General features: G+C 56.8%; 5 protein-coding genes across 5 annotated transcripts in view; 2 read left to right on the forward strand and 3 right to left on the reverse strand.

Annotated features, from left to right (window-relative positions):
- The window catches only part of VDBG_03409 (2-oxoglutarate dehydrogenase E1), a gene marked incomplete at both ends in the record, with an annotated part of 3,382 nt that extends 2,991 nt beyond the window's left edge, over nt 1–391 (reverse strand). The window contains one exon of the mRNA XM_003007224.1: nt 26–391. Within this exon, the coding sequence (XP_003007270.1) occupies nt 26–391 (366 nt within the window). The remainder of the gene's footprint in view (nt 1–25) is intronic.
- A 1,372-nt stretch (nt 392–1,763) lies between these two features.
- On the forward strand, nt 1,764–3,706 carry VDBG_03410 (RNA polymerase II transcription factor B subunit 1; the record flags this gene model as incomplete). The annotated part of the gene is made up of 2 exons (XM_003007225.1): nt 1,764–1,807; nt 1,858–3,706. 2 exons carry the CDS (start codon nt 1,764–1,766, stop codon nt 3,704–3,706), a joined length of 1,893 nt encoding a protein of 630 aa, XP_003007271.1.
- A 351-nt stretch (nt 3,707–4,057) lies between these two features.
- VDBG_03411 (spastin) lies at nt 4,058–7,249 on the reverse strand (the record flags this gene model as incomplete). The annotated part of the gene is made up of 2 exons (XM_003007226.1): nt 4,058–6,739; nt 6,833–7,249. The coding sequence occupies 2 exons, from the start codon at nt 7,247–7,249 to the stop codon at nt 4,058–4,060; spliced, it is 3,099 nt and encodes a 1,032-aa protein (XP_003007272.1).
- A 373-nt stretch (nt 7,250–7,622) lies between these two features.
- Nucleotides 7,623–8,921, reverse strand: VDBG_03412 (cytosolic iron-sulfur protein assembly protein; the record flags this gene model as incomplete). Its single annotated transcript, XM_003007227.1, has 1 exon — nt 7,623–8,921. One exon carries the CDS (start codon nt 8,919–8,921, stop codon nt 7,623–7,625), a length of 1,299 nt encoding a protein of 432 aa, XP_003007273.1.
- Nucleotides 8,922–13,898: 4,977 nt separating this feature from the next.
- Nucleotides 13,899–16,887, forward strand: VDBG_03413 (conserved hypothetical protein; the record flags this gene model as incomplete). The annotated part of the gene is made up of 4 exons (XM_003007228.1): nt 13,899–14,068; nt 14,148–14,202; nt 14,267–14,773; nt 14,833–16,887. 4 exons carry the CDS (start codon nt 13,899–13,901, stop codon nt 16,885–16,887), a joined length of 2,787 nt encoding a protein of 928 aa, XP_003007274.1.
- Nucleotides 16,888–17,218: the final 331 nt, after the last annotated feature.

Genomic DNA, 17,218 nt, shown 5'->3' on the forward strand with positions numbered 1-17,218 from the left:
GGGACGCCTCCAGTGGCGCGGGCACGAGAGAGGGCGGCGGAGTGAAGGCCTGGGAGATGGGCATGTCGCCAGACTCCATGTTGCGGAAGTAGACCTGCCATGAGACGTGGACGCTCTTGGGATCCTCCTTCCACTGCATGTACATCTCGTCAATGTAGTTGGCGGTGTTTCCGGAGAGGAAGTTATCATTAGGATCGGGAGCATTGTCGGTGGCGCTGGCGTAATGCCTCCTCGCGGTCAAGCTCAGGGGTCGGCGGCTTGCGGCCAGAGTCTGTGTCGCGGCGTTACGCGGCGTGGTAGGGAGAGTCGAGAAGCGACGGGATGAAGGGGCCGCGCACCGGGAGCTTTGAAGCACCCGAGTGCTGGCTTTGCTCAGCGAGCTGCGCAGCATGATGGCGGAGCAGATCGAACAAGGAGAAAAGGAGAGGGAGGGGGGACGGGGTGGATGTCCTGGAAGGTGATAACGATAGGTTTGTCTAAAGGAGGGAAAAGGAGGCAGAGATCAGAAGGGCGACGACGTAGTAGATACTGGACAGGGCTCTAAAAGTGAGCCTGGAAAGCCTGGTCAGTAGCAGACCTGGAGACCTGGCCGGTTCTTGCCGTCACAGCAGAGCTCGTCGGCAAAACCGAACGGGCTACCGGCAGCAGAGGTGACTGGCCATTCAGAGCCCTCCGAGTTCCATAGCACCCGAAACAAGTCGCGCTAAGGGGGGGGAGGGGGGCGAGTGTCGCGCACAGTGCATCTATTCTCGTTTCGATTTGTCGCATGAGCTTCAGCTTGGACCTTTCTCGCTCTCTTTTTCGTCCTGTGCTCTGCCCTGACTGTTCCTGATGATATGGTGGGTAGTCTTGCTGTGCTATTCTTGCAGTCTCTGGGGTGGCCCCGGAGACGCCATGTGAGCTGCCGCATCTTGTGTTGTGTTTCCAGATGAAAATCATCCGCGTCGCATCCATGAAGTGAGCACTGTGACATCCCTTGTTCTTCACGGAGGCATGACCACTCGGTATTTGACCGATGCAAATCAGAGGTAGGATTCGTTCATATTAGGTACGCAGTTTGATTCGAAGCCTGCTGGGGCTGGCGCACAGTCTGCCTCCTATTCCTCTGCACGGCTCTCCCGCCCACTGAACTCTCGGCGTTGGCTGGTAGACCCCGACTGCCCCGTAAACACAGATCACCATCCCTCGCCTGCCGAAAAATGTGTGGCAGCTCTGTGTGGCTGGTGCCAAAGCCACTACGAGCTGCCGTCTCGTCATCACGCAGAAGCTCACTGGTGCTCGTCACAACCACCTTGTCCACCAACGAGTGACAAGCCTCGAGTGTCGACTAAATGGATGCCTAGGCAGCTCACCCAACTTGCCTCGCTCATGACTAGTGGTCTACGTCCATAAAGCCGAGAGAGAGACTGCCACACATACTGCCGTTTCTTGGTCGTTGCGAGTTCTTCTCTCTCTTGGGTCCTGCCTCGCACCATCGTACAGATTCATCCGCTGGGGAGGAAAGCGTAGGCAGGCCAGGCCGTCTCCATTTGCAACACACACCAGCAACTGAGGCGCACGATCCGCTCCACCTGCCATGCTCATGACTAGAGTCGGGTCATGAGCTCTGGAATTCTCGACACGACAAATTCCACTGCTCTTCCACAACCTACCTTAGTCCAGCAAGTAAGGGATCATGGCCGTTGCCTTCTGGTCGGGCAGCCTTTCAGAGAAGGACGCGTCTTGACTCTGTCTGCTGATCAGATGCCACGGTCACTGAACACATGTCGGCACGCACACCACGTGTCTCTGCTCCCCAACATCTCAAGTAAGTGACATGGGGTGGGCAAATGCCATCACGGCCTGCTGTGCCTCCAGGTTGGCCGCCCGCTTCACCGCTGACACGTTGACAGACTTGCAACAGACGCCAGATACCGCGGCTAAAGTCATGCTGCGGATTATAGAAAAGGCACCAGATGCGACTGAACAGACACCGTACTCATTCCACTTTACGTCTCCGGATGCGCGCGCCGAGGCCAACGCCGTGAAAGATGTCCTGTCCAAATTACTACAGGACCTGCGATCAGGCGACCCAAACCTGCCGAAGCCGGCATCGTCCACGGGCACACCCAACGCCAATGGCGAGGGCAACGGCGGCGTCTCTGCCTCCATGGCCTTTGCGAGCTCGGTCAACTCAAAGCCAGCCCCGCCACGCTGGTTTGACGACGGCCAGCTCAAGAGCGACATTGAACTTCAACAGTCTCTGATGAAGGCGGACCGCAATCTCTACCAGACCTATGTTGATGCCCGCGCCACCAAGCCGGATTCTATCTCTGATGCGGCTTTCAACTCCCAATTCTGGTCCACACGCACAAACCTTCTGCGAGCCCACGCTATCGAGATGAACCAGAAGAGGGGCTCCTACAACGTCTTGTCAACCATCAAGCCACGGACAGAGGGTGAGGAGCTCAAGCTGAATATCAGCGTCGAGCAGGTGCAGCTCATTTTCAGCCAGCACCCACTCATCAAGCGTCTCTACAATGAAAACGTGCCCAAGATCACCGAGGCCGAGTTCTGGTCACGCTTTTTCCTCAGCAAGCTGTCACGAACCCTGAGGGGCGACAAGGTGCAAGACGAGAAGAAGGAGGGCATCGTCCGAGACCCCCTTTTTGACAACCATGATGAGAGCGAAAACACACTGGGCTTTCAAAGCAGGATCATGGCACAAAGCGTGCCGAACATCATCAACGTCGAAGCCAATGAAGAGAACCAAGGTGGTTTTCGAAGCGGCAACCAAGCCGACTTTGAGATGCGGCCCAGGAAGAACGTTCTCATCGTCAAGACGCTCAACAGTTTGAGCGAAAAGATCATGGCAAACGTCGCCCCGTCCGACATTGAGGCAGAGCAGACGAACGGGAACGAAGATGCCACTTTCGGCCAGCTGGCGCTGCGAGACTTGCAAGGCGATGTCGAGGAACAGCGCGTGATTCTCAACGTCAAGGAGCAAAGCCGCTTCTTCTCCAAGCACGAGGACACGCAATCTGCGAATGCTCGGATCTTTTCCAGGCAGGTTGCCGCTGACGTCTTGTCCAGCGTCCGTCGCGAGTTGCGTCTTATGGCGACGGACAACTCTGGCGCACTAGATCTGCACGCTGGCATCAGCGTCGATGACCAAAGTGACAGCGACGAAGAAACAAGGAAGCCCCCGCGCGTCGGTTCCCGAGCAACGAGAAAGCTGGCCGAGGACGATGTCATGGCCGGCGTCAAACGGCGGCGCATGGAAAAGTACGGCACCGGCTCAGACGCCACTGACCTGATGGGACTGCAGCCTGAGCTCGCTGAGCGCTGCCAGTTGACGCATGCTACGACGGTGGAATTCCTACACCAGTTCTGGACCGCTTTCCTCTCCGGCGACCCGGACCGAGCCGCAGAGCTGCAGTATTTGGTCGAGTCACTAAAGCGGTCCGAAGAACGCATCCATGCCGTGGCGGGCGACGCCGAAAAGGCCAGGAAAGCACTCATCGAAGCTAAGACAGCGGAGATTCAGGCCAAGTACCAGAGGACGCGCATCAAAGACAAGAGCTGGCACCCTAAACATGTCAAGGGCGGCCAGAAGGCTGTCTTCCAGATGATGCAGCCCATTACTGATGCCCTGAAGAAGGCACAGGCCGACTACCAGCGTGCTCTGGCTGCAGAAGGTGTCCAGGCCACGACCGAAAACCAATAGATTGGCTGGCCAGGGCACAGCAGGGTCGCTTGCTCGCTCATTTTGTATCATGTAAATGTCATCCGGAGTTTATAGAGGCGATGCCAGGGAGATCATAGGAAGTCAGCCTGTGCTTTTAATCGAGAGCCAGGCCTATTGTGTAAGGGATAAATTGTATATAAATTTCATTTTTCAAGACACCAGGATTGAGCCACATGGCTTTCAGGGCTCAGCAGCGTTGCAGTAGTTGACCAACTCATCCCCTTTTATTTGGCTTCCATCAATCGACAATGTGGTGGTACAGGGACGTACAGAAGCGTAATCGTACAAAATGCAAAAGTCTATCGATACAGCCACCGCCCAGTTCGCTGCCTATGCAGGCACAGCTGGCCGCACGCGGGCATCCTCTGCGTCGGTCGGGGTCGGCATAATACCAAAGCCCATTGTCCTGGGCTTGCGGTTGCGACTCCGCTGGTCGCCGTACTTTTGATCAAACTTCCTGATGGACTTGAGGCTGTCCATATCCTCACTGATGCTGGCAGCAATCTCCCCGGACGCCTTGTCAAAGTGACGCTTGAGCAGCGTTCTTCGCTCAGGGTAAACATACGGCTCTGAGCCCGTATACAAGGCAGCCTGCTCGAGCTCTTCCTGCACAGCAGTCATGGCGGCAGCGACAGTAAGGTTCTTCAGATCGGAGCCAGAGTAGAGGACAGTGCGACGGGCGATGTCTTCAATGGACACCGAGGCATCGAGCTGCTCGCCCTTGAGCAGAATACGCAGGATAGATTCGCGGTCTTCTTGGAGGGGTAGATCAACCAGGATCTTGCGGGGCAGGCGCCGGAGCACGGCATCGTCGAGATCGAAGGGCCGATTGGTCGCGACCATGATGAACGCTTTCGTGTCGCTCATGCCATCCCACTCCCTGAGGAACTGGTTGATCGTCTCACGATGCGAGGGTCGCGACCTTGACTGCCCGCGGGCAGCGAAGAGCGCGTCGGCTTCGTCGATGAAGATGACAAGGGGACTCAGCTTTTTGGCAAGGGAGAAGAGAGCGCGGACATTCTTCTCGCTCTGGCCGACGTACATATCGTTGATGCTGGCGCCGCTGACCTCGAGCATGCTGGCACCACTTTCCTTGGCGACAGCCTTGGCCAGTAGAGTCTTGCCCGTGCCTGGCGGGCCGTACAAGAGACAGCCGGGAAGCCTGTCGTTGGCAAGAACGCCATAAGCGAAGGCCTCGGGCCGGACGAGGGAGAGCGAGGTGAGGAGTTTGAGGGCAGATATGGTGGCCGGTGGTGCGTGAACGTCGGCGAAGGTGGTCCGGATCTCTTTCACGTCGACAAGGCCCGTCAAAAGCTTCTTCTCAAACTCGTTATACTTGTGGCCGCCCACCTGGACACGCTCGGGCTCTGCCTTTTGCTGGGTTGTTGTTCGTGACGAAGAAAAGTTCTCCTTTTCCTCGTCCGCTTTGTTACTGGCATGGACAATGTTGGCGCTATGTGACCCAATGACGTCCAAAAAAATCTGTAGCGCTGCCTTGGTACTGGGTTTGTTAAGCTTCAAGCCGTGGAAAAGCCGAGCGATATGATACACGTCCGGCCCGGAAAGTACTGAGGTGGTGAAGCTGGAAGGAAAGGCTGACAGATCGATGTCAATGCCGTCCGGGGTTTGGCTTAGTCTCTGTGCTGAGTTGAGGCTGGAAAGTAAGGTAGAGAATTGTTCGCTTTCGGACTCGAAGTCGCCGTTCATCGATCGCGACACTGCTAAAATGTTTCGCAGATTCTCCTGCACAAAGTCCATTGCTTCACGGCGCTCCTTCTTAGCTTGCCAGTCCGGAATCCGCTGGTGCTGCAGAGGGAACGTGATGAGACATTCTTCGGCAGCGATCTCCCCCAGCGTAGACACGTACTGCTCCGAAGGGTCCTCGTTTGCTGACGTGCCCACGAGGGCAACACGCTTTCCGTCGCGCCACAACCCGTCCACGATACTGCGGAGTCGTCCTAGGAGCAGGGCGCCCTCGAGTGTCATAGTAAGCTCAACATAGTTGTCCACATGAATAATGAGTGGCTGTTGGGCCTCGGACGACTTGGCGATGGCTGCTTGGACCATGTGATCCAACGCAGCGTTGATCTTGAGGTTTTCCCATCGATCGACGGAGGGCAGCACATAATCTCTGGCGCCTTCCTTGATTTTTTGGAGCTCTTCCTCGAGGGGGCTCTTGTAAGCGCTGCCAGAGCCGTGTTGACGGATGTTCACCCATGCAGCCTCAATGTCCCCTGACATTTCGTCGTCCGCAGAGACAGTCGAAATTTCTGCTCCCTTTGCCAGTCTGCCATTCATCTCGGCTGTCCTATACGCAAGCATTGACATGGAGCCTTTATAATAGGCAGAGTCCTGGCCAAGATATCCTCCAACCAGCACAGCCAGGTCCTGAGCGTCGATTCTAATGACGTTGGCGTCGACCTGTGCCGCAATACGCTTGAGGAGCCTCTGTGAGGGGTACGTGCCGTTGTAGTTTGGTATGTTAACCACCACCAGCGGTCTCTTCAGCTCCCGGCGCACCCAGCTTTCGTCGGGTCGTAGGTGTAGCTCGGCGCGTACAGCCGAAGCCAACTCTCCTAGGAGTTTGTTGTTATATATCCGAGATCCATGCTCTTCAAGGCTTGAGGGGAGTTTTTCGGTGACCAGCGGAGGTTCGTTTTCGGCACTTGCCTCCTCTTGGTTGCTGATGCGTTGGATATGGTCATCGATACGCGCTCGCAAGAAGTCATCATCACTGGCAACCTTTTTGCGCTTGTCCTTGGAGAGAAGCTTGTGTCGTGGTATGTCAACCTTCCTCTCGGGTGACAGAATGATCGAGACGATATCTGACGTTGATTTGGCCTCCAGAAAGGCGATCGAGAGATCTTTTGGAAACTCGGACTCGGAGGATGGTCGCGTGAATGCAGGGGACCACATGTCTCCCAGGCATTGATCTAGCCATTGTGCCGTCTCGCCGAGGACTCCAATACGCCTGGAGACAGCCTCGAGGTCGTTACCAGACAGCAGCCTCGCCTGAGCAGTGCGTAGGACGCTCTCGTCAAACGAGACCTGGTCGAGAACCACCTCCAGGTCATGCCACAGCCAGTCGTGCCATTGGGCACCCACATAGCCTCTATGCCAGATCGGATCCGCAGCAAGAATACGCAAGCGTTCTGCGGGGTCGAAGACGGATATGTTGGTATCGAGGAAGCTTTGGGGCAGCTTGATGGGAGGGAAGTCATCAACAACCCTGGCCCGATGTGGTCGCTGTCGGCCAGAGGAAAACACACTGCCGCGCACACGACGAATCGGTGATTCGACAAGAGATTCCGTCACGGCATTGTTCTGTTTGCGACTGGCGCTGGGCTGATCTCCGTCTGGCTTGCCTGGTTGGCGTCCATTGTCGGCAGCGGGAGGGTTTTCGGGGGTATTGGCGCGGAATCGATGAGAAGTCTGGAAGCAACGGCGTGTGGACACTGCAGACAGGGTCGCGCGGGCTGCCACCGACGACGAGGAGAGGGCGCGAGGCCCTTTGGCATGCATTCGGAGAATATCGAGGGTCTTGCGACCGCTCCGTGCCGTGTTTACTCAAGGTGGTCTTCAAACGAAGATTTGCGATGACGGCCCAGTTCACGTTGTTCGCGACGGCACAATTTCGGTAAAGCTCTCACCGAATCTGACCGAGCATCCAGATGCCTAGCTCCTTACGAATTGACGAGGCCTACAGAGAGAGAAGGAGAGAGAGACGTTGATATGGAAGAAGTCAGTCCGATCAACTTTCTATTCTCTAATCAGCTGTCGTTATGAACAATTTGATTGCCCTTGAGGCCACATGGCTGGTATATGCTACTTTGAGGCGCCTTAGAGGGAACCACCACACTTTGACACAGCGACCTGCCAAGGCCTCACCAATCCTTCATCGCCCGTAGTGACAAGCATCTCCTCCTCCCCCCTTCCTCTCAGTTCCCGCATCATACCTACGGCACCAAGTGATGTGGTTCACCTCGTATGGTCCATGGGCATTTGGGACTGTGGTCAATAGCCGCCACCTATTGCCCACTTCCGCCTTCTCATCCTCCCCAAACACAGCTATGACACCATCGCTGCCAGTGCTCGCAATGAGGCCTGTTGATGCACTCCATGTGGCCGAATAGATATCTCTCGTGTGCGCTGTTGGAAGCACTTCAGAACAGTACCAATCCTCACGCAAGGACTGGCGCATGGTGTTTGGGATGCCGCCGAGGCCGCCTCGGAAGGTACCGTCGCTTGCAGCAGTCGTTGACTCATTTGTTGTCGCGGCCTCGTCTTCTTCCTGCCTCATAGTCCAAACTCGTATGGTTTTATCCGCAGAGTATGTCAGCAGCCTAGGAAAGGCACCATCAGTCCTCGGCCTCGATTCCCACTGCACGCCCCATACGGTGCCCTCGTGGCCTTCGAGCACGGCGACGCACACCCACTCGCCATCCCCATCCTCGCGCCAGATGCGGACTGTGTTATCGTAGCTCGCGCTCGCGAGAACATCAGAGCTATAGACACCGCTGCGGTTGTTGCGATTCGGCACATCGGGACACCAGGCCAAAGCCTTCATGTCGCCTTCGTGCTCGTTCAGCACAGCGACCGTCTCCCACTCATCATCGCCCTCGGTAGCACCAACATCTTCCCATATCCATACCGTCTGGTCACGACTGCATGTGGCCAGGTAGGCACCGGATGGTGCAAACACAGCAGACTTGATCTCTGAGTCGTGGCCCTCGAGGACGAGCGTAAACTCCCAATCCTTGGCGTCCGTAGAATCGACGTCCGAGTCAGCGTCGGCACGGGAAGGGCGGGATACAGCCTTCACCTCCGTCTCGCGTGAGGCGCCTGCTTCTTGCTCGGATAAGGGAAGATCACCGTCCCAGCGCCACACGCCAGCAGTGGAATCAAAGCTGCCCGTGACGAGGCACAGTTGGTGCGGGGGCAGGTTGGGCTTCCACGAGACGGATCGGACAGATCGTGTATGGCCGCCGGTCAAGGTGCTGTGTGAGGCGAGAGAAGCAAGAGAAAAGATGGTGACGGATTTGCCATGTGCAGTAGCCAGAAGGGGCAGCGTAGGGTGAGGTGTCGATGACCAGGCGCGTTCGAAGAGGTCAGGCTTCAGAGGGGGCAGGCTCGTGATCTTGACCTCGGGTGTCGAAGCAGGTCCTCCTGGGGGCACTTCGGCAGCAGACGGCATTTCGAGTCTCAGGGGCGCCAAAAAGGCAGTCAAACGGGCGTGAGGCGTGGATTGCACCCAGACCGGTGACTGCAAGAAAGTGCTTTCCGTTGTCGGCCAGAGAGGATGATGGAGGGGCAATGACACCAATTGGGAGTATCAATTTGCAATCCATCGCTGCCCCGCCATAGTAGACATACGATAAGAGCGCATGGGAGGATGATGTAATCATGTGATAAGACACACCCGGAAAGACTTACCTAAGCGCATTTCCATCCCGCGCCGTCTCGTATCATCTTCATCTTCTTCATCGTCTTTCACTTCACAAGGGCGACAGATACGAGCCAGGGCCCCAGCCTGCATGAAGTCCATCCTGCGGAAAAAGTGCGCGACATACGCCTTTTTGCTCGAAATCATGCGATTTCACATTGTTTTTCTTGCCATGCTGCTCTCTAGCTCTTGGGCGGGTCGACTCCGCGGGCTGCGCCATCTCGCGTTCCCTTTGGCCCTTTGGTCCCTCAGGTCTGGCCAACGGGCGGCAATCGGAGAATAAGGTACTGCACCAATCCTGTACGATGCAGCTCCTCAATTTCTGTCATTTTCTGTGCTTCGCCTTACGATGTAACCACCCCTCGAGTCGTGAGCTAGCCGATGCATGCCCTGCCTCCGCCTCCCTTACCTGCCACCGGCCCTTCGGAATGTCGGGCGGCAGAAGGAAAAGCAAGCGCGGGTGTCACATTTGCTTGCTTTGTCTGGGGAAATCGCGTGCAGTAGCCAAACACGCCAGCTACGTATGCTGAGCGGAGAAAAGAAAAGAAAACAGCGTGCAGTACTTTGTGGCTGACTCGAAAACCTCGCCAGTCACATCTCGACAGCGAACATGCACGCCCTCGCACAAGAAAAGTGTCATTCGTCGTCTTGTCACGTCAGGACGCCCACCTGTTCGAATTCTGACCCCTTCTGGTCCTGCTGCTACCTCGATTCTGGCCCTTCAGCGCTGTCGGCGGCAACACGGTTTGGCGGAAGGACTAACGACTCGCTCCCTCGGCCTCGAGTCTTGCAAGAAGAAACGCTCGGACACGTCCGAAGACTGGCCTCTCCACAAGGGTCGCCATCCATCGTCCACCCAGCTGGCTGCTTCAGCGGCGTCCACTAGACAGACAGCCAGCAGAAGCCAATTTGGCAACAGGTGGGCGTACATCGGGCTCTGAGGCATGACTTGGTAGTATTCATGACTGGTTAACTCAAGCCAACAAAGAGATTGACCGACAGGTACGGTTGAGGCAGGCCCTGGGACCACTCGAACTCCTTCCCTGGAGAACCGGCACCTACCGTTGGTCAAGCCTCGGCTTGCCTTACTCACCTGGGATCCAAACCAACTTTTTTCGTCGCAATTGGAGATCTCACGACCGTGCACAACTGACACATGCACATGATCAACGAAGCTATGACTGCCGCACCGCTGTCCATCCCATGGGTCACAGCGCCATGTATCAGGGGTCGAGGAGTAGGTGACAGGGTCTTTCTGTTTGTTTCCTTGCTGCATCCTTTGTCTTTTGCCACCACCGCTTCCGCAACAGATTCATCATTCATCAATCTGGCGATTGACTTTCCTGGCGTGTCTTGCTTGATAGCTCATTGCCGCCACGCGAGCCCAGGCACCTGATAGACGGGTTGCAAATCAGCTCGTGGCCTTCTCCCGCCCAACCCCATGTGCCGATCTAGATCATCAGAGTCGTGTCGAAATGCGAAACCACCGGTGGTCAACGCCACAGTAGTTGACTAAGAATCCCACGTGTACCGGCCGGTGCGCTCGACGTTAGACAGCCCACATTATCAAAGCTGGTCACCAACGAACGCTTGAGGCCGACTCCCGGGCCTCTCCTCACAAGGCACTACATTTTTAGCCAGACCCGCCACAACAAGCCGTCGTGTTCGGCACATGATTTGAGATAATGGCGGGCAGCAGGGGCGAACCCATGAGCGCGAAGTCAGCCACGATGTGCTCGAGCGACGGGCAACGAGCGATGAGCGACCAGTGCAAGTTCGGCGCGCCCGGTAGCCTGTATGTTTCTCCGGGTGTTTCTCTCAATATTCTGGGCCTCGCAGCGTGTCCGCTGTGCGCGTGGGCTGTCGACGAACAAAAAGGAACTATCCGTGGCGTTTCGAGACTGGGTGACGGACCGTCTGGGTAGCCGGCTGCCCTGTTGCTTCTTCCTCGTGCTGGATAGCACTTAAACCCACGGCATGATAGGCCCGGACGAGACCTGGTCTGCGTTGGTTTACTGTTCTTTGAAGGCAAGTACCTGAAGTGCACTTGATGCTGAATGGCAAGGTCCGGCCCGATCGCGTTGTCTTGCGGCTGCTAGCCGCCACGTACCTGAAGTTGGCTGAAGGTCTAACCATAGGAGGACGTTCAAGAGGGGTGTGCACAGGTCTTGTGGTTACCTTGTTCGGTTGTTAGCTGAAGGAGATCGACCACGACAGGGGTAATCCCCATTGTGTATCCCCCACCGCACTCCTCATACCGCCGCTGGACAGGTGAAGGTGACGGGGCTACAGGGATATCATGATTTGCGGCCTGCATCTCAATATACTACCCGACATGATCAACCCAATGATTTGGGACGGCGACGACATGGCAAATCTCCCCTTCCGCATGTAACCCCCGCAGGCTGGTGTTGCTCTTCTCTCGGGAAGCAATGTAATATATGAGTCTATCACTCTCATAATCAGAGAGGTAGGAAGAAAGACAGAGAGAGAGAGAGAGAGAGAGAGAACTAATCAATGCCAACTGAAGGCTTGGACGACGGAGACCAGCCAAGGCACGCCCTCCCTTGCTGCATTTGTGGCGTCAAGTAGCGAGCTGCGCCGTCTGTCACGACGAGAGGCAATGCGAAAAAGGGCAACGGCAATGGCTACACAGCCAGCCAATACTGGGAGAAGCCGAGCCGGCTAGACTCGCACCCAATCTTCACCACTGACATGGTTCCTTGATTGGCGCCGGTCGACACCATGCCAGGAGGTACTTTTCTACTGTGGGTTTTTTTTCTGCTTCTAATCGCTTTCGTAGTCCCTCACTCGCCAATCGCCACTCGGCACTCGTCGCTGCCCGTGATCCGACGGAGCGCAACCGGTCGGTGATTGGCACTGAGGGTTGTGGGCAAAGAGGCAAAACGGTCAACGTTGACTTTGGCATTGGCATTGACGTTGATCGTCGGGTGCAGATACGCCCAGTGCAGCACAGCACACCCAAGAACGCAAGCGGCTGATCCCAGTGCGAAGGATGGAGGAGGGGGGGCGTTGGGGCATGGTGCTGACTTCACAGTCACTCATCACACTTGCTGCATTTTTCGTCACACCCAAGCTCGAGTATCCTCGTCATACCTGTGGCTCGCCCGTCGTTCACTTGGCTTTCACAAGCTGAGTATGAACCATTCAACCGACCACGCGGACCCTAGTTCCAGGCTTCTGGTCTCGATTCCATTCGCCTTTTTCTTTCTCTCGCTCCCCCCACACGTGATTCGTCTACGTTTTTCCTCCCCAACCGCGACTTCCAAACTCCGACGTGACCCAGTCGACCAACCGACACTCTGGGTCATGGCGTCAAGGCTAGTGGCTGGTAGCTGAGCCCGTAACGTGTAGTGTGTACGCCGTCGCGCTCCAAGACATGTCTCGAGCCCCTGTCCCTCATTGGGCAGTCTGGCCCGGCTCTAGCCAAGACTCTGGGCTGGCTGGACTTGTACTTGGTATGGTACGAAAAGGGCAGAACGGGGGAAAAGACGGTGTCTACAACATTCTGGCTGTCTGACTTCTGGTATACAGGAGCATCTAGCCCGCCGCCGCCGCACCACTGTGCCTGCGACGGCTACCCAGGTCAGGCCTCCAGGCTGGCGGAGAGAAGACATCCTGGCAGGCTCTGAGGCGTGTTTGTTCGCTACCTGGCAACCTGCCTGCCTGGTGCGCATGACAGAATCGTGTTTTTGCTTTTTCATTCCACTATGTCTCAGTTCTTTTCCCTACCTCCATCTGCACGCCATGTGTCTTGACAATGGCCCCATTCATATTCGGCTGAGCCTTTACGGTGTCGCAGCCACCGGTTGCGCTGATGTGCTGGCAGGTCTGGGAGCGGCTTGACACTGGACACGGCTATGCCGTGGGCAGTGCCCGCGAGTTTGCTCTGCTTCCGTTTCCTCCTCTTGCCAGCACCAGCTAGCCTCCAGCATCGGGCGCCGGCCAAAAAAGGTACAATCGGCAGGTACTCGAGAGGGGGCTCGAGCTGTCATCGATACGTACCGTTTACATGTACGCAGCGTAGGTGCGCCGCCGGGTTGGCCATCCCATCTTGCTCGGCTACCTTACCGGCGAACCAATGCAGGTTCTGATACCACCGGGTCCAGATGAGCCTCGTCCCCCTGGCCTCTGATGTCTCTACAGGCCACATCCCTCATCTTCGTCATACGCTTACGAGGGAGCCGGTTCGTGCGGTGGGTACTGTGGCTTGATGTGGGTGAGGAAGGGAAGAGACCAAAGGGGGGTGTGGAGGGGCGCTCGTGAAGCTTGGGACACACATATCGAGAGATCCTTGTCGTTGTCCTCGACAGGCATCGCCCGCCCCTCCATGGCTTGCTTGGCTCCGAAAGATCGCACACTTGTACAGCGTCCATGCGTCCTGGGGATCTACTCTACCACTCCTACCGTGCTCGCCACAACTGTCCTACCCACTCCGAGTTCAACTGATATGTAACATGTGTTCCCTCCCCCTTCTCTCGCCCTCAGGCCGGCTCTTATGAGAGTTTCCTACTCCTCCTCATCGTCTCGACAACTCCCGACAGCAGGGACATCCGACGCAAGATTGCTCTCTCCCCAGGACATATCGACTGTCGTCCTCGCCCCTCTCGACAGGGCCCCGCCTAGGTGGAAGGCAGCAGGACAAACGCCTCGACTTGCATCAGGACAAATTCCAATCCCGTCGTCGACTATCTTTCAGCCACTGTCATGTCCTCAGCATCAGTAGAGGACCTCCTGCTGAGGTATGAGGGGCACATCGTCCCTCGTTCCTTCAACGCCGGCTTCATCACCCTGAGCTATGTCGTCAGTCTTATCGGTGCCGCCTGCACTCTCGAGCTCCTCAACCGCCGGACATCTCACAAGGGCAAATTCAACCAGTACGACCTCCCATGCATGCCCATCGCTCCTTGCTTGGCAGGCTCTTCTCGAGACATTTGTATGCTAACCAAACATCAGCCTACTTCTCGTCAGTTCTGCAGTAGCCATGGGTGGCATTGCCATTTGGTGCATGGTAAGTGGCCGATGAACGGCCCGCATTCTCACCATGAGACGCATTCCTGACATCCTCGTGTTAGCACTTTATCGGGAACCGAGCTCTCGACCTGGGAAATGGTGAGCCCGAGCTGCAGATTGCCTATTCGAGTGGCTTCACTGCTCTCTCTTTCTTCGTTCCCATTGCTGTGCTTCTTGCCGCCTTCTTCGCCATTGGCACGAACAATGTTGTTTCATGGTGGCGAGTCTCTGTGGGAGGCATCCTAGCCGGTGCTGCCATCTGCGGTATGCACTACCTTGGCAACAATTCCATCGACAACTATGTCTGCATGTACAACCCTCTCAACGTTGTCGGCTCGGCCCTCATCGCCGTGGCCGCCAGCATGCTATCTCTCGCCCTGTTCTTCGTTTTCCGCGCGGCATGGACAAATACGTGGTGGAAGCGCGCTGTATGCGCCGTTGTACTCGCCGGAGCCGTGTCCGGCATGCACTGGTGTGCGGCGACGGGTACCGAGTATCAACTCGTTTCCCTAAGCCCAGGGAACAACGAGTTGTCGAGGAACACGACTGTCATTGTCGTCATCGTCTTGGTAAGTCGACCCTGTGGCGGCCGGGAGTGGTTCGTGTTTGACTGACACATTCGCTCCAGTCCTTCTGCGCTTGCTCTATCATGGCTGGTGTCGCCATCTACACCGCTCGCGTGATGCGTCGTTACGCCAACAAGGCCCAGCAGGTCGTCCTGGCTGCCGCTGTTTTTGATCCCCAGGGCCGCATCCTGGTTAACCCCGACGGCCTACTGCCTAGCGAGAAGATCACCGACACGTTTCTTGAGAAGAACGCTAGCGACACGTTCGGGATCGCCCATCCTTTGTTCCACTGGATGTTTCGCGCATCCAGGAACTGGTCAAGCGTCGCCACGCTTGTCAGCGGTATGGCGAACCATCTGACGCACCAGCCACGTGCCACCCGAGACCGTGACTCGCGTGTCGCCATTGAGCTTGTTGATGAACAGGGTGATATGGTCGCCAACTACGACGTCATCCTTCGCGAGCTCTTTTGCGTCGCCGCCCAGGGTCTTGCCGACAAGATGAAGGAACAGCTCACGTCGGTCGGCATTCTCTGGGACGAGATTCTTCCGACGGGCGGCGGCAACGAGCGCCCGCAGAAGAGCAGCCACGGCGAGACATCTGAGGACCTCGCCGAGAAGGGCATCCAGCAGCGCAGGAACAACCAGTTCGGCCGTGGTTCACTCATGTTTCTCGTCCGCCAGGTGCAGACGGACAGGGATGTCGCGAGACTCGAGGCTGCCGGCTACCGGTTCGCTGAGCTGCGACAGGTCAGTGGTATCATCGGCTCAAGCATGCAGATCAAGTGCTGGGACTTTGAGTCGAGGCTGCGAAGCATGGCTGGCTATGCCCAGGACGAGAGTCAACTGGAACCTGGCGTGCACCTCGGCTTCTTTGGCATCCGCGCCCGTGTCGGCAGCTATGGTTTCGACGTGCTCGTCCGCCAGGGTGCCCGCAATCTTCTCCCCAGCGTCCAGATGCCCCTGAGCCGCCTCGAGACATGGCAGGAAGATCTCCTCCAGGAACTTGATGGCATGACCGTTGTCAACAGTGCCAAGAGGCTCGAGTCTCTCAAGACAATGTCGCCACGCGAGATGCTCTTTGCCTCGCAGCTCTTTGACGGACTCGAGTCGCTCCGCGCGTGGATTGACGACCCAGTCTTTGACGAGGCCCTCCTGTCGCCACAGACCGTGACGTTGCCTGCCCGTGGCCAAGACGCCGAGCATAGCGCGAGGCAGCACCCGACAACCATGATCGCCTTCCGTCTTGTCATCCCAATCCACGTCAAGGTGTCCAGCGTTCGGTGTGAGTTTGTGCCACTCAACTTCTTCAAAATCCACCAGCTCGTCGACCATGACGGCATGCACCAGCTGGCTTTCGCTCAGGCAGTGCACCGCGAGTTTGCCCCTATCGCGCAGTCCGTTCCCCTCGAGAGGCCAGCGGCCATCCTACAGAACAGACAGCGCAAGTCGTTTGCCTCGTCGCCGCGCGCTTCCCGTTTCCGCCGCCTTGGCCGCTCTGGTTCATCGTATGCCGTAGACGGTGACGGCAACCCCATTCCTACGGCCATCGGCCGTTCATCGTCGCCAACACACTCCAACGAAACAGGCTCCACTCTCAAGCTGTGGCCTGGCCGCCGTAACAGCGACAACAACTCAGCCGGCAGTTCCTACGACGCGCCACCACCCGCTTATGCATCGCCCGACAACACGCCACATGCGACAACTTTTGGCGGTATCATGGTCTCGGAAGAAATCCGCGTCGAAATCCATGAGGCAGGCGAACTGAGCCCCCTCCCCGGCCAGACGCAGCGCCACACGCGCCGGTTGCCGCGCCTTCTGGGTCGCAGCGGAAATAGAAGTCAGCAGCGATATGCTAGCGAGTCGGGTGCTACACAGAGGGCCACTATGGTGACATCTGGTGGCGGCGGCGGCGGCGGCGGCGTTGGCGCTGGCATTGACGACAGCCGTCACGGTGTACCCAACGATGGCACCATCGAGATGAAGACGCTGTCCGAGGTGCGCAGCAACGTTCACACGGGGGCTGGCTTGCAGATATCCAATATTGAGGTCGAGCAGGCAAGCGAGGTGCCGACCTTCGTGGACGAGCTGTTCACCATCTGCATCGACGGCCGCTGAGCGATCCAACCAGGGAGGGGGGGTTGAGTGCCTCTTCTTACTTGTCATCTTCTCTTACGTCCCTCCGACTAATATCTATACTATGTTGAGATGTTGGAAATGTATTATATAGGCTCGAGCCGTAGGCTTTCTCGTTTCTCACGCGCTTTGGGGGTGTTTTGGGTCGTACGAAGTGAGGAATCTTTTTCGCGACGGTGGTTCATTCGCGGTTGAGTTTCTTGAGGTCTGAGGATCCCAAGTCTTCCCGTACAAAAACCTTTGTTGCATTCATTCCTATTCTTCTCCTCTTCATGTTTTCTCCTTTCTCTTTTCTCATTTTTTTGATACCACG

This window comes from Verticillium alfalfae, genomic scaffold (genome assembly GCF_000150825.1).
Source record: "Verticillium alfalfae VaMs.102 supercont1.3 genomic scaffold, whole genome shotgun sequence".
Lineage (NCBI taxonomy): Eukaryota > Fungi > Ascomycota > Sordariomycetes > Glomerellales > Plectosphaerellaceae > Verticillium > Verticillium alfalfae.